At 37.5% G+C, this 27,357-nt stretch overlaps 2 protein-coding genes across 7 annotated transcripts in view; one reads left to right on the top strand and one right to left on the bottom strand.

The window, feature by feature from the left end:
- The window catches only part of LOC127409912 (galectin-8-like), a 41,880-nt gene extending 30,133 nt beyond the window's left edge, over positions 1–11,747 (top strand). Inside the window, exons 10-12 of one of the 3 annotated variants that reach the window (XM_051644883.1) lie at positions 393–520; positions 11,066–11,210; positions 11,314–11,747. In XM_051644883.1, the coding sequence (XP_051500843.1) occupies positions 393–429 (37 nt within the window). In that variant the 3' untranslated portion in view covers positions 430–520; positions 11,066–11,210; positions 11,314–11,747. Of the gene's footprint in view, positions 1–392; positions 521–11,065 lie in introns of all 3 variants that reach the window. The other 2 variants (XM_051644885.1, XM_051644882.1) reach the window with 2 other exon arrangements.
- Positions 1–27,357, bottom strand: part of LOC127409901 (palmitoyltransferase ZDHHC14-like) — a 57,280-nt gene that overhangs the window by 8,241 nt on the left and 21,682 nt on the right. For all 4 annotated transcript variants that reach the window (XM_051644863.1, XM_051644865.1, XM_051644864.1 and 1 more), the window contains exons 7-8: positions 18,234–18,343; positions 2,713–2,815 (exon numbers count right to left, since the gene is read on the bottom strand). In XM_051644863.1, coding sequence (XP_051500823.1) covers positions 2,713–2,815; positions 18,234–18,343 — 213 coding nt within the window. The remainder of the gene's footprint in view (positions 1–2,712; positions 2,816–18,233; positions 18,344–27,357) is intronic.

Genomic DNA, 27,357 nt, shown 5'->3' with positions numbered 1-27,357 from the left:
ACAAATTTTTTTTTTTTTTATTATATCTATTGCCCTTATATCTATACGATATGACTATACCAATAGCCAGCCCTACAAATATTATTTGATGTTGATGTTAACTTTCATTATTCAAATTGTATTTGATATAAATGGATGACAGAAAAAAAATTTGTGGGTGGGTAACAGATCAATATTTAAGTCCTTTTTTATTATAAATCTCCACTTCCACTTTCACATCTGAAAGCCACATGTGGTGCCTGTTGAGTTCAGTCTACATGGAGAATTATAGTACAAAAGAACTTAAATATTGATCTGTTTCTCACCCACATCTATCATATCACTTCTGAAGATATGGATTTAACCACTGGAGTCTTATGGATTACTTTTATGCTGCCTTTATGTGCTTCTAGGTCCTTCACGTGTCTGGCCACCATTCACTTGCATTGAAAGGACCAACCGAGCTGAGATATTCTTCTAAAAATCTTTGTTTGCGTTCTGCAGAAGAAAGAAAGTCATGCACATCTGGGAAGGCATGAGGGTGAGTAAATGATGAGAGAATTTTCATTTTTGCGTGAACTGTCTCTTAAACCTGAATTTTGTGTACAAAACAATCCCAGATTGGAAAAAAAGAAAGTACTTTACGGCCTTGTTTAGCAGAATTTAATTACCACAGATCGAAGCACATCACATATCAACTATCACCTAAAAGACAAACACACGATACGTGGCACTAATAATGGACAACTGCAGCAGCCAAGCTTGTTGGAGTTCTCCTGTGGAAGGTCTTTCAACTATCACACATGCAGCAAACTAAAGCCATATTTATATGACTAGCTAGAGTGAAACATCAGCGGCTGCATCCAAAAAGATGGTAAATATTGCCTTTGGAGGCTGTATATGGAGGTAGGATGAAAATAAGGTGTTTAAAACTGTTCTGAGACCAGTTTACTTAAGAGGTACAGTCATACAAAAACAATGCTGGTTAAGCCATTAACTGATTAGGCAGCAAGGAAGCTGGCTTAGCTTTCGGATTGAGCCTGTATCATTAAATGGGCAGTGTCAGTGCTAAAAGCAAAACAAGATGTTCTCTGCAGTGCTTTCATGTGGAGCTCTGAGTGGCGCTTGCCACTGGCATTGAGCAATGCATTGATGCCCTTACGTGAATCATGTAAATGTGGCTTCTCATTTGCTGTAGCTTGCCGGTAGATTAATATTGTGGAAGATGAGGGTTTAGGGAAATAATTCCCATTGCGATGAATATGCAACCTATAGGGACTAGTTCTTTCAACTCCTACTTGCATGTTCGGAAACATTTTATTTTTTATTTTATTATTTTTTTTTACTTCATTTGATGCTATTTTAGTGCATTTCTATCTTAATACTGTGGAAGGCCCTTTTTTAAAACATTTTATTTATTTTTTAAAGGAAATTAAACATTGTTACAAATGTGGTTAATCGCAATTAAATATTTGAATAGACTGACAGCAATACTAGTTATATTTGCTGTTTCATTTGGTGCTGCTAGTGGTGAAGAAATTACAAACTTCACCTTTAAGAAGGTTAATACGTTTAAGAGTAAGAGAGTAAGTGTAAAGAAACATAGAAACAAAAGTTAGGAAAACTGTCCTACCATACAGATATTATTTTATGAAATGTTGCAGAGTTATGTCCAGGAAACATAATCTTTAAAAACCTAATGTAAAACATCTGGAGGGAATGAATAATTGCCATCAAATTAGTGGCTGATGGAACTGAACAAAAAGAGTGAGCTCATTCCTCCAGACAGTGCTGGTGTAACTGAGTCAGATTTGTAGGCCTCCTTGCTCGCGCACGCTTTTTCAGTTCTGCCCACAAATTTTCTATCGGATTGAGGTCAGGGCTTTGTGATGGCCACTCCAATACCTTGACTTTGTTATCCTTAAGCCATTTTGCCCAGCACTGTCTGGAGGAATGGGCCATTCGTGAGTGCTGTTCAGATCTCACCAGCCCACGCTGTGCGTCAATATGTCTAAAAAATTACTTGCATCACTGATTACATGTGCCTGTGCAAACCACATAGGTGTTTCACATTGATCAGTGCATGACACACATATTGAGCAAGATAACTCTTTTAGCTATATGTAGGTCAACTTTAAACTTTTCAGGAACTGTTTTAGAAACATTTTATCATGTCTTCATAACATTTATTTATTTATGCAGCTTTTTTTAAATGTGCTTTATGTATAGATTTACTGTTTTATCATTGTCCCAGACTCAGATTTTCTATCTTAAAATATGAAATAAAACAAATGAGTTTTAAATGTTTTAATCTATGACAGTCTTAATAAACAATGTAAGAAACAAACATCAAGCTGTAATTTTGCCAAATTATGCAAAAATAATTGTTTAATTTTGTGTATTTAGGATACATAAAATACTATGAAAATAACCTTAGCTAGACAAAGTAGTGGGCTATTTTATTCCAAAACTGTTCAAAAAATGTCATTTCCTCCACTGAATAACCCCTACAAAAATGTCAGAATTGTCCTGTGATGCATGTATACCCAATGTTGGACATTGGACAATGTAGACAAATTAAATAAACAAGTGTGTTAAAATAGTTTATTTTTAAAAGTCCACCACAGGGCCAAAAGTGTCCATAGTTAAAGAAACCCTCTATGTGTTAAATTACAGTTGACTGGACAAACACACACAAACTCTTAGCGAGAGTTCAGAGTATTATTTTCCTACCATGTGACTCTGGACTTGATTGGAGAGGCAGGCACCGGTGCCATTTGTCTGGGCTGCAGGCTGTGGGGTGTCTGGTTGGACAAATCCTCTCCTGTCAATCAAACTGCAGAGAGAAAGAGAAAGTGGAAGACGTATTTCAATCATGAGTCAGGAATAGTGGGTTAGAGAGCCAGAGAGAAAAAGATTTGTGTATGTGTGGCTCTGTCCTAAACCATAGTGAGCTTCCTACATAGGCAGCATTATAAGGCATCATAGTCATGCTCCTGAGGCATTAGATGTTCCAAAAGGTAGAGATACAGCTGAAGTCAGACATTTACATACACTAAGGTTGAAGTCATTAAAACTAATTTTTTAACCACTCTACAGATTTCATATTAGCAAACTATAGTTTTGGCAAGTTGTTTAGGACATCTACTTTGTGCACTACATTTTTCCAACAATTGTTTACAGACAGATTGTTTCACTTTTAATTGACTATATCACAATTCCAGTGGGTCAGAAGTTTACATACACTAATTTAACTGTGCTATTAAGCAGCTTGGAAAATTCCAGAAAATCATGTCAAGCCTTTAGGCAATTAGCCATTTAGCTTCTGATAGGCTAATTGGAGTCAATTGGGGGTGTACCTGTGGATGCATTTTAAGGCCTACCTTCAAACTCAGTGCCTCTTTGCTTGACATCATGGGAAAATCTAAAGAATTCAGGCAAGACCTCAGAAAATAAATTGTGGATCTCCACAAGTCTGGTTCATCCTTGGAAGCAATTTCCAATTGCCTGAAGGTACCACATTCATCTGTACACAGCCATCATACCGCTCAGGAAGGAGACTCATTCTCTGTCTCCTAGAGGTGAACGTAGTTTGGTGCAAAAAGTGCAAATCAATCCCAGAACAACAGCAAAGGACCTTGTGAAGATGCTGGAGGAAACAGGTATACAAGTATCTATATCCACAGTTAAACAAGTCCTATATCAACGTAACCTGAAAGGCTGCTCAGCAAGGAAGAATCCACTGCTCCAAAACCGCCATAAAAAAGCCAGATTACAGTTTGCAGGTGCACATAGGGACAAAGATCTTACTGTTTGGAGAAATGTACTCTGGTCTGATGAAACAAAAATTGAACTGTTTGGCCATAATGACCATTGTTATGTTTGGAGGAAAAAGGGTGAGGCTTACAAGCTGAAGAACACCATCCCAACTGTGAAGCATGGGGTGCATCATGTTGCATCATGTTGTGGGGGTGCTTTGTTGCAGGAGGGACAGGTGCACTTCACAAAATAGATGGTAACATGAGGAAGGAAAATTATGTGGATATATTGAAGCAACATCTCAAGACATCAGCCAGGAAGTTAAAGCTCGGTCGCAAATGGGTCTTGCAAATTGACAATGACCCCAAGCATACCTCCAAAGTTGTGGCAAAATGGCTTAAGGACAACAAAGTCAAGGTATTCACATCACATGTGGCCATCACAAAGCCCTGACCTCAGTCTGATTTGTGGGCAGAACTGAAAAAGCGTGTGCAAGCAAGGAGGCCTACAAACCTGACTCAGTTACACCAGCACTGTCTGGAAGAATGGGCCAAAATTCCAGCAACTTATTGTGAGAAGCTTGTGGAAGGCTACTCAAAACATCTGACCCAAGTTAAACAATTTAAAGGCAATGAAAGTATATGTAAACAACTGACCCACTGGGAATGTGATGAAATAAATAAAAGCTGAAATAATTAATTCTCTCTACTATTATTCTGACATTCTTAAAATAAAGTAGTGATCCTAACTGACCTAAGACAGAATGTTTTCTACGATTAAATGTCAGAAATTGTGAAAAACTGAGTTTAAATGTATTTGGCTAAGGTGTATGTAAACTTCTGACTTCAACTGTACCTTCTTTTGGCCAAAAACAAAGGCAGCATTGCATGCATTCTTAATGGAGAATCCAATCCTATCATGCATTGCGACATGTTCAGTGAAAATATAGATCTAAAATGGTGGACGAAGCGGACAAAATAACTTGTATTTTATTCAGTACCGCAAGGTAAAACGATAAAAATAATGTAATCAAATAAAAAAAATAAAACATTTGACTATTTATGACTATTTTCCCCAATATTTGTGTTGGCTGTGTATTTTTAATGCTTTTAAGAGTATTGTGCGGTAAGCTCAGCAACATGCTAACACCAAAGTCTATGGAGCGCAACAGTCGCCTTCTGAAAGTAAAAATCCCATTCATTATTTTCATAGGGGAACTGATTACTAATGATAACTTATAAACCTTTAAAGATAGACCTACAGTGAGCTCAGAGGTTGTTAATCGCTGGTACCTACAGTATGCTCCTGTTGAAATCATGAGTCTTCTGTATTTTTCAAATTCATATGTAAAAAAAAAAAAGTGTTTAATAGTGGAATTCCTGATGAAGAATTACATTACCCATGATCCTTTAGAGATCCTTTTATCCACCAATCAGAGAATCGCGGCTAACCGAAGTGCACCAAACGAGCCAAGCAGCGGCTGCCCACTCCCATGACACACTATGAATGATGCATTCAAGTCGGTCTTACTAGGCTCTCTACTTAAATATTTAAATATATATTTCATATATTTCATATATATATATATATATATATATATATATATATATATATATATATATATATATATATATATGAATATTTTGCAATACACTAAATATATTGTTTCTATACTTATAATCAACAACTTAAAATCAATAGTTTTATAGACTTTACATAATTTCTATTTTGATTACATTATTTGCAATGCTTTGTGGGATTGTAGTTCATGCATTCATGAAAAGACGTTAAGTACACCTTTTTTGTACCTTTATTTTTTTGTCCGATTTTCAAATACTTCTGCTTCAAATTAAAGTTTGTAATGTTGTGATTCACTTCAAAGATGGTTGGATTAGTTCAGGGGCAATTCTAGGATATCAATCTTACAGGGGCTCAGCCCCCAATGACACTATTTGATGTGCACATTTAATGTATTTCACTCTTTAGCATATTATTGTGTTTTTTTTTTGTGTTTACATCATTGAAAATATCCAGCTAATATGAATTCAAATCATTTTATATAATAAACACACTTATAAAGTAAAATAAATAACTGAAACCATTTGAAAAAAACATTCAAATAATAATAGTTTTTTTATTTTCCATTTATTAAAAAAACATTTTTAATAGTTTATTACAGAAAATCTATAGATTAAAGTTATATAAAAATCCACAAAAACCTAGTGTTAAAATAAATGTAACTTTTAGTTGGGTCGTACTTTAGTGGAGTGAATTAACTCCTGATGATATTTCTCTGTATTTTATTAACTCGTGACTTGAGTCTTTTGAATTCGTTCAAGAGAAAATCACACCGAAAAAAGATTTTTCATTTCAATAGACCTATCTTGGTAAAATAAATGTATAAAATAAAAAGATTATTTCAGATTTGTTCATTTATTCATTCAGTAACCATTTTTGTAAATTAACTTTAATGCCTGTTGGTGAAAACAAATGAACGTCTTTTATGTGTTTTGAGTGACTCATTAAACCAATGATAAAGCACCTTGTTCACGACTGAAACAAGTCTAATTAATTATACTTTATTAAAATCTGCGTATCTTAAAGACTTCAGCAGAGTGTTTAAGCATCATAAGCATTTCCCCCACAAATGACAACGAAGCATTTCATTTTGTGATCTGCTGTGCATGACCATCAAGGTATACAACAAAAAACATCATTAGCCTAAAAGTAATTACAAGATTTAATTTACATTCTGATATCATTGTAATGTCATTATTCACTCTTAATTCATCCAGCCCCTTTCTCTCCTTGTTAAACGAGATTAACAAACTAAATCAGTAAAAAAATGCTTAACCCTTGCTCGTTCACGAAGCAAATGAGGAATGGGGCATCCAGTGTGTCAAACCAATGATATGCTCCTTCACAGCCTCACTCCAGTGTTATTGGTTCACGCTTTAGTCAGTCTTTACAGGTAGGAAACGCAGTCTTGCTTCAAACAAGTGCAGCGTTGCGGCTGCTGCTTTTATATAACACTTTGTTTGCAAAGTCACAGATTTTTAGGGGGGCTGAGATTAATTTTAGGGGGAATGAAGCCTTCCTAAATAGGGTCTAGCAATGCCTATGGTCTGGTTTGTGGCTCAGAACTCATTTATGAAGGATTATATGAGAACCCTGAAAAATGAAAATGAGGTGGGCACTGCACTGTTGCACTCTATTGATGTCAGCTGTGTTGAAGTCAGAACGATAATCAATTTGACTAATATTTGTTACTGATATTCACACTTTTTGACTTAGTTAAATTAAGTCCATTTTTACTATAAATTCTCCTCCCTGCTCAGTCAGTCTCCACTTTAACTTCACATTCTTCTTCTTGTGTTGGTGATTCACATTTTTCATGCATACGCCCCTTACTGGGCAGGGAGAACAATTTCTAGCAAAAATCATCTTAAATATTTAGCTGTTTCTAACCCACACCTATCATATCACTTCTAAAGATATAGATTTAACCACTGGAGTCATATGGATTACTTTTATGCTGCCTTTACGTGCTTTTTGGAGTATCAACATTTTGGCACCCATTTACTTGCATTGTAAGGACCAACAGAGCTTAGATATTCTTCTAAAAATCTTAATTTGCGTTCTGCAGAATAAAGAAAGTCATACACATCTGGGGTAATAAATGATGAGAGAATTTTCATTTTTGGGTGAACTATTCCTTTAAGCAATTATTTCTTACAGTTGGGTATTGATATAGATTTCCCAATTTGATTCGATTCAGATTCACAAGCTCTCGATTTGATTCATTTGTGAATAATTTGGATCTATTTCAGTTATAATTTCCATTTTGCTTAATTATGAATGTAAAAGATCGATCATCAAGAATCGATATCGGGATCGTCCAGATTAATCGGAAATCAATATTTTTAGCCCTACTATTTCTACTTGACTTAACCCTTAAAATTAGTTTTATTGGTGTAACCTAATGTATTCAGGTTGATTCTGTGATGGTAAAGGTATTTCTGACTTGAATCAAACCAGTTCATTTTGATTGTACCATATGAAGCACTTTTTAGGTTAACATATTGAGAACATTCCAAATCAGTCACTTATACGGTTCCATTTCAGTTAGAATGTTGCCTTAAAAGATAGACAGTAGACAGCAAGGAAGCCCACTAAGGTTTTTATTTTATTTTGATTTTTTAAATAATGTTTTTAATTTTTATCCCCTTTTCTCCCCAATTTGGCATGCCCAATTCCCACTACTTAGTAGGTCCTCGTGGTGGCACGGTTACTCACCTCAATCCGGGTGGCGGAGGACAAGTCCCAGTTGCCTCTGCTTCTGAGACAGTCAATACGCGCATCTTATAACGTGGCTCGTTGTGCATGACACCGCAGAGACTCCCAGCATGTGGAGGCTCATGCTACTCTCCGTGATCCACACACAACTTACCACGCACCCCATTGAGAGTGAGAACCACTAATTGCGACCACGAGGAGGTTACCCCATGTGACTTAGTTGCTTAGGAAACCTGGCTGGAGTCGCTCAGCACACCCAGGATTCAAACTCGTGACTCCAGGGGTGCTAGTCAGCGTCAATACTCGCTGAGCTACCCAGGCCCCTGTGCCCACTAGGTTTTTTAACAGAGTTTGTGTTTTCATGTGGAGTCCTCCTTCAATGCAACATGCCCACACACAGAGCAGATGGCAGGCAGTGAGGCTGTGCCCACACTTGTGCTTTATATTCCAGGCTCCATATGAAACTCATTAATGGCGTGCGGAACTCTTGTGTGGGTGTGTGAGCAGGTTTTGACGTCAGCTAGCCTCCTCGCACACCAACACAACATCTGAACCAATTCAGGAATGTTTCTCGGTTATCTAAGATAATCACACTTCCTGGAGTGAGAATGCTGTTTGGTTGTTGCCTTTTATGAATGTGCTAGAATCCTGCTGAGGTCATCATTCTTTTTACAATATCAGCACTGATCTTTTTCCCCCACGAACTGGGAATTAAATGATCTGATATATAGATGTGAGACGCAAGGCTTTGTAGGGATGCAGAAAGGGAAAGAGAGACAGTGGCTCAGCATGGCATAATACCAAACTGCTCATACTATTTTTACAAAATACAGTATGCCAATTTTCTGTACCCGAATGACTTACTACATTTTCCAAAATATGCAATATACAATAAAACTATCACACAATGCAATGAGCTCAACTTCAACTTCCATTTCAAGTGTGACAAATAAAAAAATAAAAAAGATATCAACCTTGATTTTTAGTAGTGCTTGCTTAGGCATTGCTATTATTATTGCTCATACTTGGGGTTAGGGATTTGAACAAACCTCTACCAAACACTCCTACTGTATTAAAGGATTAGTTCACCCAAAAATGAAAATTCAGTCATTGTTTACTCACCCCTGTGTTGTTATAACCCTATATGACTTTCTTTCTTTTTCTTAACACAAAGGGAGAAATTGTGAGAAAATGTTGTGCTCAGTGATGTCATATAATGGCAGTTTATGGTGACTACCTCTTCAAGCTTCAAAAGAATGCAAAAGTATAATTCAGAAGTCTAATAAATTATTCCATGAGAATCATGATTGTTATGAAAGCATACAATAAGGTTTGGTGAGAAACAAACCGAAATCGAATGTATTATTTAGTGAAAATTTTCACTGACCGTGATCTCCTATGCACGTTCATGATAGGGCACGAGAGCAACAGATCACGCAGCGCCCTTGTACATTTGGGCTTTCAAGCGAAAACCAATTTTGTTTATCGATAGCAATAACAGAACACAACACAGCTGCACACAAAACAGAGAACAGAACTTATTAAACATGTCTGAAGTGTTTGTAGTCGAAGAATTGATGCATTTCTATGCCCAGCCTTATTTTTTATTTTTTTTTAACGGAGTACTCGGAACAGAAACATAGAGGACGCTAAAGGCAGCCACAGTTACACCGTGTCCTAATTTGACGGCAAACGACACACGATAAAAGGTATATTTTCTATGGTACTCAGAGTTTTTGTCCTAACCAGCAGTGATGAGTGATGGTAAATTCTGTCGATCACTTTTTTTTTTTTTCCACAGTAACTCTTTCCACTGTGAACTGAATTTTTTTAATTTTATTTTAAATAAGGCTGGACATAAAAATGCATCAATTTTTCAACTAAAAACTCTTCAGACATATTTAATAAGTTCTGTTCTCTGTTTTATGTGCAGCTGTATTGTGTTCTTTTGTAGCTATATCGCTGTGTTTTTGCTTGAATGCCCCAATGTCGCGAGGGCGCTGCTTGAACTGTTGCACTCGTGGCCTATCATGAACACGCACAGGAGATCAACGGTCAGTGAATATTTTCATGAAATAATACATTCGATTTCGGTTTGTTCCTCACCAAACCTTATTGTATGCTTTCATAACAATTATGAGTCTCATGGAATAATTTATTAGACTTCTAAATTATACTTTTGCATTCTTTTGAAGCTTGAAGAGGTAGTCACCATAAATTGCCATTGTATGACATCACTGAGCAAAAAAAAATTTCACAATTTTTTCATTTGTTTTAAGAAAAAGAAAGTCCTATAGGGTTATATCAACACAGGGGTGAGTAAACAATGACTGAATTTTCATTTTTGGGTGAACTATCCCCAGTAGTGGTTTTAACCACCATGCAATTGCGTGTGGCCCCTGACATCAGGGAAAAAGGAAAGCTCGGCAAATATCGCTTGAGGGATGACGTTGTTTTGGGTACGCTTGCGGCACGAATACGCTGTTGTCAGTGCTCTCAGAGCGATTCACGTTAGAGGTCCGCCGGGTTTTTAAGTCAGTTTTTCAAGTAGGAGTTTGTGATTGGGTTTGTAATTTAATTTATGAAAAAATATACAGTCCTTCCGAACTTGTTTTGCCCACGCGCTCACTCACGTACGCACGAACGGATGTGTTAGGGGCTGTTCACACTGAATGTGTTTTTGCGTGCGTCTGGTCTGTTTTTACATGTTTTTCCTTTGTAAACACACACTGGACGAATGACCATACCTGCTGCACCACGTTTCGCTATTTCTTCAGTGTCTCACGCAGGACCGGCACATTTTTAGACACTGTGTCAAGTTAAAAAGAACATCAGGTCTCAAAAATGCATGTCGAGAGACCTGCATTAAGCTGCATCTTGATTGTTTTTAGTGCAAGTGTCACAAAGATTTAACATTCTGAACAAGTTCAGGTTGCAAAAAGGTAATGTTTAACACTATTCCAGATTGTTCTGCACCTAGCAAATTTCAGCACTTGATAAACAGCAATGTTTTTTCCCCCTTCTGCTCTAGTGTGCTGATGGGCCGCTGTACCTTGTATGTTTACTGTTACAATACTGCTACGAATGTTGTCTATGATGCAAAAATTGGGGCTTGGGGCCAAAATGGTTGTTTGGGGCCTCACGTCACTGACTATCCCTTTAAATAATAAACTTTGGTATGTACTGTATGTCATCCTGTACTGTTTGTGCTATGGACATGAATGAATGATACCCCAAATCATGTGGCATGCTGACTTACAATTTTCTCCTTGCAAACAGGTGAAATAATCCCTACATTGAAAAAAAAAACGTACAATGAAGGAGGGGTCTGAGCCGTATCAAGGGAACAGAAAGTCCTAAAGACTTGAGGGCAAGCAAAACAAACTACACTAGCAAACACATATCAGTACACTAAAAACCACTCACAACACCCTAGCATTGTGACAGAAAGTTTTGCACGGGCAAACACAGTGTAAAAATCAACATATCTTTCTTGACTTATTATTTGATGGACTGCCAAAAGTTACAACATGTTCACACAAAATTGGATGAAAAATACTAAATTAATCACTTCTACATGTCTCTAGTTCTATGTCCAATATTCTGAATGCAATACTTTTCTGTACTGAAAGATGAGATGTTAGGGGAGGGTGTGGGAATATTAAATTGTTGTTAATATTGGTCTGCATTTATGTTATTTGTCTGAATAAAATTGCAATAAAAGAAATGTTTAATAAATGCTAAATTAGTAATGCAGTGTTATTTCCTAGATGATAACTGGATGTTGCTAATGTCATGAGACAATAATACAGCATACTTTTGAAACATTTATTGTTGCATGCTCCACATTGACATACTATGTTGCCAATGTCAGATGTCGGTTATTCCAACTTGATATCTCCAATCTCCGACCATAAAAGCATTCCAATGCCCGATACATGGAAAATGACGTACGAGGAAACAAAACCGCAACACTATCCAAAAGCTTAGCAGGTATACAATTGTCAAAAGCGAGTATAATTTACCGTGTTGTACACATGTCTATGCAAATGTTTGCAAAACATGTTTTATTACTATGTAATGAAGAAACTTTGACTCTCAGATGCTTTTTATTTGCTTGTGAAAGTGAATCATTTGCACATCTCCCTGACACTTTTCCATGTTTGAATTTTCTGAGTTGAACAGAATGAAGCATAATACCTCCTATTCTCTCCCAGTTAATGCTGTAAATTATACAGGGGACCTTCCATCTTGGTACATTGGGAAAATATACATTTTAAAAATGTTATTTTATCATTAGTTTTTCATCATTTTGGTCACATTTTAGCTTTTTTAAAACTGTTCAAATGCCATGCATTGCATTAATCAATATGATCTATTGAAATTGCATACTTATATATATTGTTACATGTTTATTGTTTAAATGTATAATTTGTACTATTTGCAAGTATTTACATTGATATGTAGAACAAGTGCAACAACGGTACTGTCTCTTTGAGAATAGCGGAAGTTCAGCGAGTGTCTCACAGGTATTTTGGTTAAGCACATATTAACGAGAGAGGAGTCGCTTACCCTCTTTACCGTGTCCGTGTAACCTGTGTGTGTATGTTTGTGTGTGTATATATATATATAATTTTTTTTTTTTTTTTTTTAAGGCACAATCTACAATCATGTTTTTATCAAACCGCACAATGATGTTGACTGTATGTGTCACAACTTGACTGCATGTGTGTTTTTTTTAGGGGCCAAGCATCAAAGGTGCGTAGCCCTATTGTATCCGTTGGTATTATAAGGGGCCAAGCACCGAAGGTGCTGTGTCACCTATTGTTTTCAATAGTATTATTATTAGGGGCCAAGCACCGAAGGTGTAACTTTTTAACCGTATGTCTTAAACTCATGAGGTTGGTGTCTGTGGATTCCTTGGATCATGAGGATTTCAACGATACCAGATTTTCCCATATCGGCCATACTGCCTCTCCACCATATTGACATTTATTAAAAAATTATATATCTATTAAATACATAGCCAGATTTAAAAGAAAATTGGTATGCTTCATCAACATCATGTCCTGATAATTAAGCAGTTTGGAGATAGCACCACCTATAGTTCAGATGATAACATACACTCGTGTGCTGACTTTAACCTCAGGAAGTCTCTGTGCCACTTAGCAGACATGTCAACTAAACGGCTCAGTGTGTTAAAGCACTGGCTTATAGTTCAAAAGGTTGTGGGTTTGAATCCCATCCTTTGCAAGTAATTCTGTAAAAAGTTCTGGTGATTTTTGTATATTGCTTAATGAATGGTTGCTGGACTGTTCCACAATCAAATTCTGAATTTGATCTCTGTTGAAAAGTTACATGAATACAAAGTCAATAATATTGACTATTGTGCTTGGATGTTTAAAAAAAAAAGGTAGTATGATCATGGTAGAAGCTGTGCTTGGCTGTGATTCATCTAAGCTTGGTATGCCCCTTTGTTGACTGGCAATGTGGTGTAGTGAATAGCACACTGAGCTGTGAAACAGAAAATTGTGGGTTCAAATCCACCCAGGGGTAATGCTATCTGTGCTTGCTCTGTAAGATCTTTGGTTGTGCAGTGGTTGCCATTCTTGCCCTGTAATTGCTGCTTGCAGCTATATTTATTATTATTATTCTGCTTCTTCCTCCCAGTGGGAGTCTATGGCAACCATAGAACGGTACATAGGAAAATGATGAATGATTTTGCACACTGATAGGGGTGGTCATGAATAGCCCCATAGAAAATTTGGGACCTCTAGCACAAACTCCATAGTGCCACCACCACTCCAAAAATTAAATTTTCTATTGCGTGTATCTTTTGAACCGTTTGTCCTAGAAACATTTTTTTTTTGTCTGATTACTCTCTCAATCTCCTCAGTGATTCAAATGAACCCCCATATATAGATGTTTACAGTTTAAAAGTTTCACATCTTTCAATCTTTGTCAGATTTGTCCAAATAATGGCTTAAAATCATCTCCAAACTGAGCCGCACAATAGGGTTGCAGGTTTACCGGTACTAACGAAGTATCTTGATACCAGAAAAATTTAAACGGTATTATATCATCTTGTTGCTAATTTTGGTACCATATTAAAATAGCTGTCATTAGCAAAATAATATGAGATGTGAAAGTTTTGAGATGAAATCAATGACAGTTTGAAAATAAAATAAAAAACCTCTGGATATGGCTAAGTGTGATCATTACACAGCAGAAGGATGTAATTTAATTAAATATTATACAGTCACATGCGCTGCACACTACAGAATGTACAAGAGGTGCCGCTGTGCTCCGTCATCTGCTTCACACACACAGGCGCATGCATGCTCACACACTCACACAAACACAACAGACACTACTGGTGCTTAATTTTCATGGTGTGTTTAGAGTATAAACGGTTAACACTTAAATCAGGGGTTCTCAATGGGGATGGTCAAAGGATGCCAGGGGGCGCTGAGAACAAATTAGTAGAGAGGGGGCGTTAGGTTACAAATGGGGGAAGTTTATCAGTCATAATAATAAATCTATTGTCAAGTTCCTCTTTGCATTAAAACATTTATGTAGACTCTGAGTATATCAGTTGGTTCTCAGTTATACGGGTTGGTACGCATTTGTACCGCAGTTCATCTGATTTTGAAGTCTAGCGACGTATCTGAAGTATCTGGTTTAGCAGTGTCAAATACACAGGCAGAGGCACAACCTCGGCTAATGCACCTGTTTGGCACTGTAGATGGATACGGCTCAATGGACAGAGCAGCGTGAGGGCAAAGCTCTGAAAGCGCGAGCTCTTAAACGCGCAGCTTTGTGAGAATCAAATGAGAAGCAAGGCGCGAGAAGCGGAAACCATTTGAATTCGACACAGAATTGAATTCTACATCACCACCTTTGAATTTACTATCGTAACGCTAACTGTACTTTAGGCTGAAATAGATTGATAATAAATATGATCATATCACTACTTCAGCTGAATTAAATTTGTCATAGGCTACATTAGGGGAGTGAGGGAATATAATACATTTTTATGACAACTTATAAATATTTATATTTTGTATTTATTGTTTTACATGTATTTAGAGTAGGTCTACTGTTTATAATTACAAAAACGCCATAGTTTGTTTTATAGAAATCATGTTACATCTAAACATGGTATTGAAGATCCATGCTTCCATGTGTTTACAATGGTCTTGTTACAAATACCACTGTTAAAACTATAAAAATAAATAATTAATGAATAAATTACAAATTTCAAAAAGACAAATGTAAAATATATAAAAAAATATCACTTTTATTATTAGTTTCTGTCTTCGCATTTTCATTTTATAGGCCCCAGATATAGCCCTCCATCTGCTTGAATTCAAGAAACCCAAGGTTTGGTCTCATATTCATAATGCGTAAGCCTGCTGAATTTATTAACAAAACTTGAAAATTATGCAATGCATCGATGAAGCAAATAACACAAATATTGAGCGGCTGGGGTAAGGGGAATGAAGTAGGGGGGTGTTCATCAAAAAAAGGTTGAGAACCACTGACTTAAATGAACTCCTCCGGTGCAGCCCGGAGATTTCAGCTCAAGAGTTGCAACGGGATTATCCCAGCATTAATGGGAAGCTTGATATAACTAACCCGTCAAAAACAGGAAAAACTCAAAGGTCTGTCAAAATAAAAGTCCCGCTTAAATGAAAGCTCTATGCGGGAAATTGATGACAGAAAAATATAACTACTGTATAAAAATTTAATATTCAAAAAGTAGCAATAATACTCGTAACAATTATATAATATTAAATGGTTTTATTATTATTATATTATTATTATTATTATTATTTGTAAGCAATATCACAAATGCAAGTGTTTTATCAGCATGTTGTGATTCAGCCATAGCAGCCTTGTGCCACAGGTAATCACAGATTTTTTTTTTTCCCATGAATGTTTTCATTAATACTGTGCAGCTCTGTTGTGAAGCATTTTATTTCACCAAAAATAAAATTACTTTTTTTTTTTAAATAAAATAATTATTATTATTATATTTGTATTTGATTAAAGCTGTATGTATCAATTTGATTAAACACCATTTGATCATAACATTTAATTAAAACATTTAATATGGAATCCAAAAAAATTTAAAAGGAAAACGCATAATTTGTATCTGTGAGACTTTATTTAATCAAGTCATTTTCTGTGTAATTTCATAAAAAATCTGAGGCTTTTTATTTGTTGATTATAGTATTGATTTAGTATCGATACTGAGGTACCAGGGCTGGTATTGTACCGAAGCTAAAATTCTGGTATCGGAGCAACCCTACTGCACAGAAATGATAGTAACGAATTTAGATTTTCACCTTTGTTTAAAAGTTATGGCAGCGCAAAGTTAATGAGGTCAATGTAAAACTGGATGCGAGGCTGTATCTCGGCCATGGTTTGTCCTATCGAAACTAAACTTGATATGTTTCTTCAGGACCATGATCTGAGGGTACATGCAAAGTTTTGGAGACAGCACCACCTATGAGTCAATAGATGTAAAAAATGGCTATTTCTGCCTGTAAATTTTGAACCATATGTCCTTAAATCATGGGGTTGGTGACTTTTGATTCCTTAGGTCACGCAGATACCAATTTTCTCATGTCAGACATGCTGTCCCTCTGCCACACTGAATTTTATTAAAAAGTGATATATCTTTTAAAAGCATTATCAGAATTAAAAGATCATTTTTATGCATCATAAACATCATGTCCTCAGGATAACTGAGCAGTTTTGAGACAGTGCCACCTATAGTTCAAAAGATAATTCACACTTGTGTGCTGACTCTAACCTTGCGATGTCTCTTTGCCATCAGCCTAGCATGTCAACTGAGTGGCTCAGTGTGTTAAAGCACTAGTTTATAGTTTCAAGGTTCCTGGGTTTGAATCCCCTATGGTGCAGTGGACTGTGCAACGACCTGTTGAATGGAAAGTCGTAGGTTCAAATCCATCCTGAGGCAGTGTTTAATTTTGTGTGTGTCTGCACTTTATGTCATATGTGATCTTTAGGTTGTGGTTAATACTGTGCAATGCTTGCCATTTCGGTGCTTGGCCCAGTAATTGCTGCTTGCAGCTATATTGTTGTTGTTGTTGTTTTTGGTCAACAACTGACTGTAAAGGACAGAGCGGATATTAAATGAGACATTATTCAGTGATGAATGGATTGCGTGGATCTCATCTTAGGACACACATTACACAGAATGAGTCAAACCAAACTTTTACTCTCAAACCGTAATGAAAGGATCATAAACTTCTTTACCACTGTATTATTTAATCACTGGAGAGTGAAATCGAACCATTTACCAGCAAGTGGCTAATCACAGACATTGTTAGTTGCATCGCGTGAAATTTCTTGTGCTATTAAGCATTAGAGTACTTATTACACGGCTCTTTGGAATACTCTATTTTGATTGGTCAATGGCGCCATCTAGCGGTCTGATATTTCTGAGTAACAAACGCATATACAGGGATTAAGACATATCAGACCGGTCATCCAGGTATTGTGAGTCAGACTACTGTGCGATCTTTACAAGTAAACTAATAAAATAATTTTTTCATGTCCATTTATGTGTTTATTTTGCAAGTAGTCTAGTAATAAGCTGGATATTTGAGCAGTCAGATGTCATTATTTACTAAATTAACACCAACACAACTCCGATGCAAACCGGAGGAGCAAATCAGCTGTTCAGCACTTTCTTCTTCTCACATAATTTCATAATTTCAATGCAAATCAATGTTTCATGTCCATTTATTTATTTATATGGCAAATAGTCTTGTAAAAAACTGGATAATGAGCAGTTAGAGGGTCATTTTCACAATATAAACACCAACAGAACTCTGATGCAAACTGGAGGTGGAATTCAGCTGTTCAGGGATTTCTTCTTACATAATTTCAACGCAAATTAGTATTTTATGACCATTTGTTCATTTATTTGGTTATTAGCCATGAAATGTACAGTCAGCCAGTTGTTATTGTAAAATAAACCCTTCAGTGTGATACAAGACCTGATCACCCTGTCTGGTTTATTTTGTAATAACAGTCGGCTGACTGTACATTATCCCTTACATACTGCACAGTATGCAGTACTCTAGTATTCCATTCTGAATGCTGCTAGAAAAACAAAGAACAAAAAAAAAAAGAACAAAAAAAGAGAGGGGTCTTGTGCTCACCTTGGTGGTAGAGGCCCACACAGTGCAGCACAGCAGTTAGTGAGGAAGTTGCCATAGCTGTAGGGGTTGTAGTTGCCTTTGCCTCGTTTGGATGACCATGAACCTTTGATCTGAAACAGCAATATGACTGATAAGAACTACAGTTTCTGAGAGGGACAAGCTGCCAACATCAGAGCAGAAGCACAGATACTAAGAATGACAAAGCTGACAGCCGGCTTGAATTAAACCAGAAACTGATACAACAGTGTGACATTTTTAGTTAATTATCTTTTGCTTCGTATTTAGTATTAAAGGTGCACTCAGTAATTATTTCCTCATTAAAAAAGTTTTCCTTCTAAAGAAATTAATTGTAATTTTGAAACATGTATAAAATCATGAGCACTCACAGGAGAAGACTCCAGTCATCTTAGTAAACTTATAAAAGCTCTTTTATTCTATGGAGAGGGTCCTCTCATGGGGGCTGCCATGTCAGATCACATGACCAGCCGAATACTACTCACTATCCGTTCTGTTACTGGACACTTTTACTCATGGATTAGGTTAATCCTGGCAGACTGTGAATAGTGAATTTCCATAATGGCATTAGTAACTAAAAAAAACTATTGTGATTGAACAATGCTGCATCCATGCCCCTAAGTGTCAGTGTAAGTCCAAGACAGCATAAAAAAAGAAAATACTAAGTTAAACTTCAAGGTGAGTAGCTTCAAATATAAGAAACCTTTAAAAACAAATAGTCTTTTGATGTGCCCATTAACTGTTCTTGTAACTGCTTGTTAAACTTTTTCAGTGTCTCTTTTGATCTTGGATCCTAGTCTAATACACAGAGGCAAAGAATAGAATTTTGGTTTGTATGCAGCTTCCAAAACTAACTTTTTGACACACCTGCCAATGGTTTGTGAATTAAAAAAAAAAAAAATTACAGGCCATAAATATTTCTTACTGGCCTTGAAAATATAGTTTAGTCTCTATGGCAATTAAATTGTTTAGCTCCTTTTTCCTTTCCTGTATATTTGTGACAAACAGGACATTGTGTCACTCACAGCATCTCCATTTCTCTGTAAAACTGCATTTAACAGAAACATCATGATTTAAAAAAGTAATTTTAAAAGATTAAAAACTGAAAAAAACAAATGTTATAACATAAAATGAATATATATACATAAGCAAATTTATAGGATTGACCATGTTAACTCAAGAGTTCCTTGCTTCCATTGTAGCACACAAAATGCTCTTTGTAACATTTTGGATCAAATCGTGCTGGATAACATGACCATGTTGAGTCCATACTGTCATTAAAGCAAAAGGGAGACATAAAAAATGCTAAGACATTCTGAATTTTGAAATTATGTTATGCTAATTTTTCAATTTAACTCATCACTCAAATTGTTATGCTGTTAGAAAGGCAAAACAGAATCATTTTCATTAGTGGTCTTATACTTTTGGTCCCCACTGTATGTCGCAACATAAAAAAAAGAAAATACACATCTTACAGTAGGATCCTTACGGTAAATGTTCCACTGAGGTAAAAGCTGTTAACCCTTTAAGCTCTGAATGTGTTTTTAAAGATGTCCTGTTCCAGTGGCATACCCAAAATTAAAGGACTCATAAAAAAAATAAAAAAAATGAGGGTCAAGTGTTTGGTATCATTGTGAAGAAAACATTTTCCGTTTTTTTTTTAATGATATAGATTATGATACATTCTGAGCCTAAGAAACTGATGAAAAAAATTCACAAAAAAATTGACCATTTTTCTGATTTGACAACTAAGATGGCTCCAATAAACTGCTTTTGTTTTGTTTCCAATCACGTCAACTGTATCTGAGAAAAAATTGTTGATACGATAAAGCAATCAAAAGTTATAGCATTACAAAAATAATTTATCATACTGTCCAAAAAAGTCTCCATGTGTCCAAAAGCCTCTCCAAACAAATAAACATAATAATTGTACATAAGAACTAATTACAGATGCAAACACAACAATGACTAAAAGTATGCATAGCATGGAGACATGATTTTAGTAATAAGATTTCACAGAATGAGCACCTTTTGACTCGATGAGTCTGTATTATTGAGTTTGTGTCATTTACTTGGTGCCATCTCCTGGTGGCCATATGTAACATTGTGGGATTATCTAATGATCGGTGCATCTGATTACCTTGAGTGTGGGCTCATTTAAAATATAATCACCTCCTCTAATGCTATGTGATATTTTATGTTCCGTGTATTTTTCGTGAAGTTATGAGCAAAAACGCTGCATATAAGCAACACCAACATAATTGTCAAAGACATATACTTAGCTATTACTGGCTATATTTTTTGTCTGTGAGTAAAACAAATAGGCTGGTTGTATTCTACACTGAGAGCTTTCCAACAACATATGACACATGGCTGTTTGGTAAGTGTTATGTTTTTACTGATATGTACAGTGCAATTTTTTATATATAAATGATCAAAACAGAACACTTCTGATTTGTCTGCAAATTTCAAAGCACTTGTTCAGTTTTGGTCATAATGCCTGCATGCATTGAAAAGTAGAGATTCTAAGCTTTCAAACTACACCTATTTTATGTTGGTCAAGACTGTAATTATTAAAATACTGACAATTTGTGTTTTGCACTGGCGGGTCCATCCGAGCTTAAAGGGTTAAAGGACAAGCAAGTTGTGTTGGATATTTTCTTTAATATATATATATATATATATATATATATATTTATTGACTGCTAGTGTTTGTAAAAGGGTCAGTTTATTTACTATAGGGTTTTGTCCTGAAATAATGGGAATTTATCTTAATCAAACACTCTATTCCTAAGAACATTTTCTTGAACATTAAGAACATTATCACTTGCACAGTTCCACTCAGAAGTTTAAACTAACACAATAGAGTGGACCACCAAATGTCACGGTTCCGGTGAGTTTGCCGGTTTGTTTTGTCATTTTCTCTCCCTCAAGTCTCGCAGGCGAGGCCGGCAGGCACGATCAGCGTTTCCATGGGAACATTGATTGTGCGCGGCCACGGCGGAGGAATCCACTTTTCGCTCCGTCCTCTCTCAGCAGGGAGCTTTGCTGGGACATCAGCAGGATCAAATCTCTGCTTCGAACCGGGCTCTGGAGATGATGGCTTTGCAGCTCGCCGAGCTCACCTCCGTTGTGCAGCAACTCTGCCTATGTCCTGATGCTGGCCCCTCTCAGGAAGCTTCCTTACCGGCGGTTCCCCTGGTTCCTGAACGCTTTGAAGTACGCATTCCCCCTCCAGTCCCGTATTCAGGTGAGGCTGAATACGCATTCCTTTTGCAATGTTCCCTGTTCTTCACGTTACAGCCCTCCACTTTTGCATCGGATACGATGAAGGCGGCTTGTGTAATTACGGAAGGGAAGGGCTGGCGAATGGGGAACTGCCATGTGGGACAACAGACATCCCTGCTGCGCTTCCTATCATGCCTTTACCATGGAGCTCTGCCAAGTGTTTGATCACTCGTGCAAGGTCAGGAGGCGGCGAGGGTCTTATCTGGGCTTTCTCGAGGAGATTGACGAGTCTCAGATTATGCGATTGAATTTCGCATCCTAGCTGCGTCGTGAGTGGAATGACCATGCTATGTGGGATCGATTTCTGCATGGTCTTTCCGACGACATTCTGGACGAGATTTACTCTTTGGATTTGCCTCCGCACTTTGATGACTTGGTGGATCTGGCTATCCGAGTCAATCAACGCCTGACCCTATGCCGTAGCCACCATCAACACTGCTTTCCACCTACCCTGGCAGCTGATCCTCCTACTCGGTCTGCTTCTTCAGCCAACTCACCAGTATCATGGCCCGACATTGAGCCGGTGCAAGTCACTAGAAGCCATATCACATGTAGGAAGAAACAGCGACATCCCGTTAATGGACTATGTTTTTGTTGTGCTCGTTCTGATCATCTCTCTGCTTCCTGTCCGGTAAAAGACATCACACGTCAGTAGGAAAGGGGTTACTGGCGAGCACTACACCACTGGATAAAACCCCTGGACTTCGGACGCTTCTCCCGGCCCGGCTGCAGTATGGATCTGCCTGTCACACGGTTTCTGCCTTGGTTGATTCCGGAGCTGAAGGGAACTTTATGGATTTCGAATTGGCTTCTAAATGGCAACTTCCTATAGTTCAGTTGGATAAACCCATCACCACCCATACCCTAAGTGGCACGCCACTGTCCGTCATCACTCAATCCACAAAGGCAGGTGCTTCAGCGACTGCTAGAGAATCGGCTCTTCTTCACGCTTAGTCAATTCCGTTCCAGGGGTTCATCGTTTCATCCGAGGGAGTGCGCATGGACCCGGCTAAGGTTAGAGCCGTCTCCGATTGGCCAACCCCAGGTTCTCGCAAGGCATTGCAGAGGTTTCGCTAATTTTTATCTGAGATTTATAAGGAACGACAGTCAACTAGCCGCACCTCTGATGGACCTCACCTCCACATGCACTGACATTTGTTAGTCCCTGCGGGCTGAGGCTGGTTATTTGTTTTCGTGATCTGTTTGGACGCACGTCCTACAGTGGGGTCACTCATTCAATGTCGCTTGTCATCCAGGGGCGACTCACACCCAGACACTCATTAGACAGGATTCTGGTGTCCATCACTAGCATGGGACGTAGGGTGATTCGTAACCACTTGCCCCATTTGTGCGACTAATAATTCATCCTGTGAACCCCTAGCCGGGTTCCTCCAACTGCCAAATAAACCCAGACAAATGGGCAAGCAGAGCGGGTGAATCAGGAGCTAGAAAAGGCCCTGCGCTGCGAGGCCTCCCATAATCCGTCTTCTTGGAGCGATCATTTAGTCTGGGTCGAGTACGCCCACAACTCCTTGCAGTCATTGTCTACGGGGTTATCACCCTTCCAATGCAGCCTCGGTTATCAGCACAGTTCCCTGCACAAAAACCTGATATAAAGGTTCCGTCCACCCATGCCTTTATCCAGAGGTGCCAACACACCTGGAAAGCCACCAGAGAAGCCCTCTTATGGATTGGCGCTCGCGTTAATAAGTCAGCGGACCGGCACCGGGCTAAGGCCCCAGCTTACTTGTGCGGGCAGAAGGTTTAGCTGTCCTCTAAGGACATCCCGCTCCAACTCCCCTCACGTAAGCTGGGTCCCAAGTTTATCGGGCCGTTTCCCATCGCCAAGGTCATTAGTCCGGTGGTGGTCCGTCTCAAACTACCTCCTTATCTCAAGCGCATTCACCCCGTTTTCCACGTCTCCAAAATCAAACCTGTTTTACGTTCTGAATTACGCCCCACCACACCCGTCCCACCCCCTCCACATCTTGTTGAGGTCTCTCTGATGTACACGGTCAGGAGACTGAGCGACGTCAGGCGGAGGGGCAGAGGGTTCCAACACCTGGTTGACTGGGAGGGTTATGGACCTGAGGAGAAATGTTGGGTCCCGGCTCGGGACATCCTGGACCGCGCCCTTATAGATCAGTTTCACCTCCTGCAATGTTGGTCCTGTCTTGTTTATCTGTTGGTTGACCGCGTGTTGGGTGTGTGGTTTCAGTGCGAAAATTGTCATAACTTTAAAAAATCTATTAAAAAAAGGCTAATTTGATGTGTGGATTTGAAGAGAAGGCACTAAAAATAAGCACTTAATAGCTCAGACAATTAACATGTCTGAGAACCTTTTTTTCCCCCAACATGCAGATATTAGGCTAAAATGTACATGCAAGTACAAGGGAAAGTGTGTATTTTAGGTGCTGTGACAAGTCAGCATTTCTTCACCATTTTCTTCAAGTTTTTGTAAAATTTTAAATCACCTTTCAACTTTTTTTCTAGAAGTGAAAATAAACTAGTGTCTCAGTTAACATGAGGTCATGGAAATGACAAGTATAATAATTACAGCTATACAAGTTCAGAAAATGCTGTTAGACGTATGTCGCGCAGGACAGTGCTGACACAAAACCTTAAAAACAAAAAATAAATATATAAATATATGTAAAGTATAAACATATATCTTAAATTGCAGATAGTTGCAGAAAGGATAGTTTGGTTATTTTGCAAATTAATCGCTCATATTTTCACTCCGAGTTTGTTGCATCTTTATCTCTGCACTGTCTGAATTCCTTTTCCAGATTATTCATGAGAAAACGTGATAAGCCCTATGCTTTGACAAGTGCTGTATTTGCCATCCTTTAAAAAAAAAAAAAAGTAAGCCTGAAAGGTTCAAATAGCCACAATGTAATATTTTCCACAAAGACTTATTTTCTTAATTTCTGTCAGGCGTGAGTATTATTCAGCAAGTCTAATAATACTGTGATAAGAAGCCGCGCTCCAGTTCCCAGTAATGCACTGCGGTATGAATAAATTATCATAGCTTTACTGTTTGCCGATTTTATTTATGCTGCTGTTAATGTAATTGTTGTAACTTGCAGTTATTTGCAATTTTATGATTATTCAGAGCTCATCTTATACTTTGTATGTTGTTCTTGGTTGTCACCATTATTATGATTTGTATGTCAAATAATGACATCCATGCATGTTGTGCAGAAAGAACGTGCCTTAAAGGAATATTCCAGGTTCACTACTAGTTTAGCTCATGATTAACACAATTAATCATGCCCCTGGACTGTAATAAGGAATATACCTTCCATATGAGCAATTCAAGCATGGAGTACCACCTGTTTTTTCAGGGGCAGTAAGCAAAACTTGCTTAATAGGCAACGTGCAGCTTATACAGACAGATAACAAACCGAAACCACACTTACCGAAAGCAGACAACACATGATGAGAACACATTCTTGCGTTCAAACACAGCTTGATAGAGTGCAAATATATATTATTTATTTATTATAATTTATAATAAATCTCAGACTGACTGCTGAAAATGGATTGCTGTGAACTGTAGGCCATTGATAGGCTTATGTTTAGAAATATGGAAATAAACATATTGCATAAAAAATCTAAAGCCACTTTTGTATTGTCTTTTTTTGATGCTTCACTTGTGTCAAAATAATGTAATGCATTTTAATTATCTGTATTATTATTTTTTATAATATTTGTTATTTATAATTATTTAATCATTATATATTGAATTATTGTTATTTGAGGGGCTTTCTCAGCAAATATTTATGTATGCAATTAATTGCGATTAATTCTATTAATTAATCAGCATACCATGTAATTATTAAAAAAAAAAAAAAAATATATGAATCAATTGACAGCCCTAGTATAAAGGCAGTAATGTGGAGCTTATAATTTTATAAAAGCACTTACATGAATTCTTCTGTTAAAACTCATGTATTCTTTGAGCTGTAAAGTATAGTCATTTTTACAGTCATTTTAGGGTTTGTTGACATTACATCATCGTGACAACAAAGTTGTAAAATTGGCTATAACTTTACACAGAAAAGGTTAGTAAGCGATGTTATCACACTAAAATCATGTTAATATGCATATTGTTTATGTCTTTAGGCTATACTTTTGAAATAGTGAGTATTTTAACATTCACTTTACTTCCCCCATTCACTTCCATTATAAGTGCCTCACTGGAACCCAGATTTTTGCTTTTTTTAAAGAAAAGGAAGGGCAAGTTTTTGGTAATGAACATTAATCCACAAATGCTGTTGACTGAGTACAACTTGTATTGAAAATGGAATATTCCTTTAAAGGGGTCATGAAATGCTCTTTTTTTAAATAGATATATTATCTTCCCTGAGAACCACTGATAATGTTAGTAAAGATTTTATTTCATTAAAACAGTCATTATTTAGTAATATATGATCATTTTCCACCCTGTCTCTGGCCCTATGTCTGAAACACTTGGTTTTGGCCTAAGCGCCTCCTTTAAACTAAAATGTAAATGTCCACTGTTCTAATTAGCTAACATCGTGCAGCCCCTCGAATAGAGACATTTTTGAAACTCAATCGGAAGAGAATGAACCAACATTATAAAACTAAATGTCAGGGTTTACACATAACGCACATCCAACACATTGCATCCGAATATATTAAACTGTTCATCTCAAGCACAACTGTTAAAACTCACACCCTGTCTACACCAGATGTGGGAGTCGCATCGCGTTCAGCTTGTAGTCCCAGTAGAGAATTCGCCATGGGTTCCATCTGGATTTTCCTATGGGTTTTTATGTTTTTTTTTTTTTTTTTAAAAGGTCTGTGGTACACATTACTTGACGATACGTGGACATTTTGTTCTACAACATAAATTACACACAGTCATACCTCAAATGTGAATTTTGAAGCCGAGTTTTGAATTACATACTTTTTTTTTTTAAATGCACGGCGGCTTCAAAATTCCTGTGAGGTATGACTGTGTGTAATTTATGTTGTCGAAACAAATGTCCACGTATCGTCAAGAAATGTGTACCACAGACCTAATTTTACACACAAGTTAAAAAAACCCATTATAAAAACACAGGAAAATCCAGAGGGAACCCATGGTGAATTAGACTTCTGGGTTCACCTACAAATTGGTGTTACGACTGAACAGATCGTATATAATAAATATAGATGTAATAAATTACGCTGTCTACCATGGAAGCCTCCGTTGCGGCGCGTCACGTTGTGCCGACAGTAAACAGATGTCCCATTCCATTTTGCTCTTCACGCACTGGTGCTACTACTGCCAACAACACAAATAAACAGTTTAGAAAGTTTGTGTCGTCGTGCCCGGTGTAGACAGCCTCAAGCTGTGGCATCGCGTCGCGTCAACAGACACGCCCGGTGTAAACAGGGTGTCAGCATGTCAGTCATGAAATATTCATGATTTAAACTATTTAATCATGGTTTTTGCGATCGCACCAAAGTGTTTTTAACTGCCCCAGCCTTCAATAACAATTCCTTTGCAAAGCTTAAATTGTAACAACAACTAAAAATAGCGCAGATGGGTGAAAGAAAGCATCCGTCACGCGTTTGTGCTCAAAACAGCAGGGCAGCGGGGGCCTGGGTAGCTCAGTGGTAAAAGACGCTGGCTACCACCCCTGGAGTTCGCTAGTTCGAATCCCAGGGTGTGCTGAGTGACTCCAGCCAGGTCTCCTAAGCAACCAAATCGGCCCAGTTGCTAGGGAGGGTAGAGTCACATGGGGTAACCTCCTCGTGGTCGCTATAATGTGGTTTGTTCTCGTGGGGCGCGTGGTGAGTTGAGCAC

Source organism: Myxocyprinus asiaticus, chromosome 19 (assembly GCF_019703515.2).
Source record: "Myxocyprinus asiaticus isolate MX2 ecotype Aquarium Trade chromosome 19, UBuf_Myxa_2, whole genome shotgun sequence".
Lineage (NCBI taxonomy): Eukaryota > Metazoa > Chordata > Actinopteri > Cypriniformes > Catostomidae > Myxocyprinus > Myxocyprinus asiaticus.
Note: the sequence above shows the minus strand (reverse complement) of the source record. Positions and strands in the feature narration are given on the sequence as shown.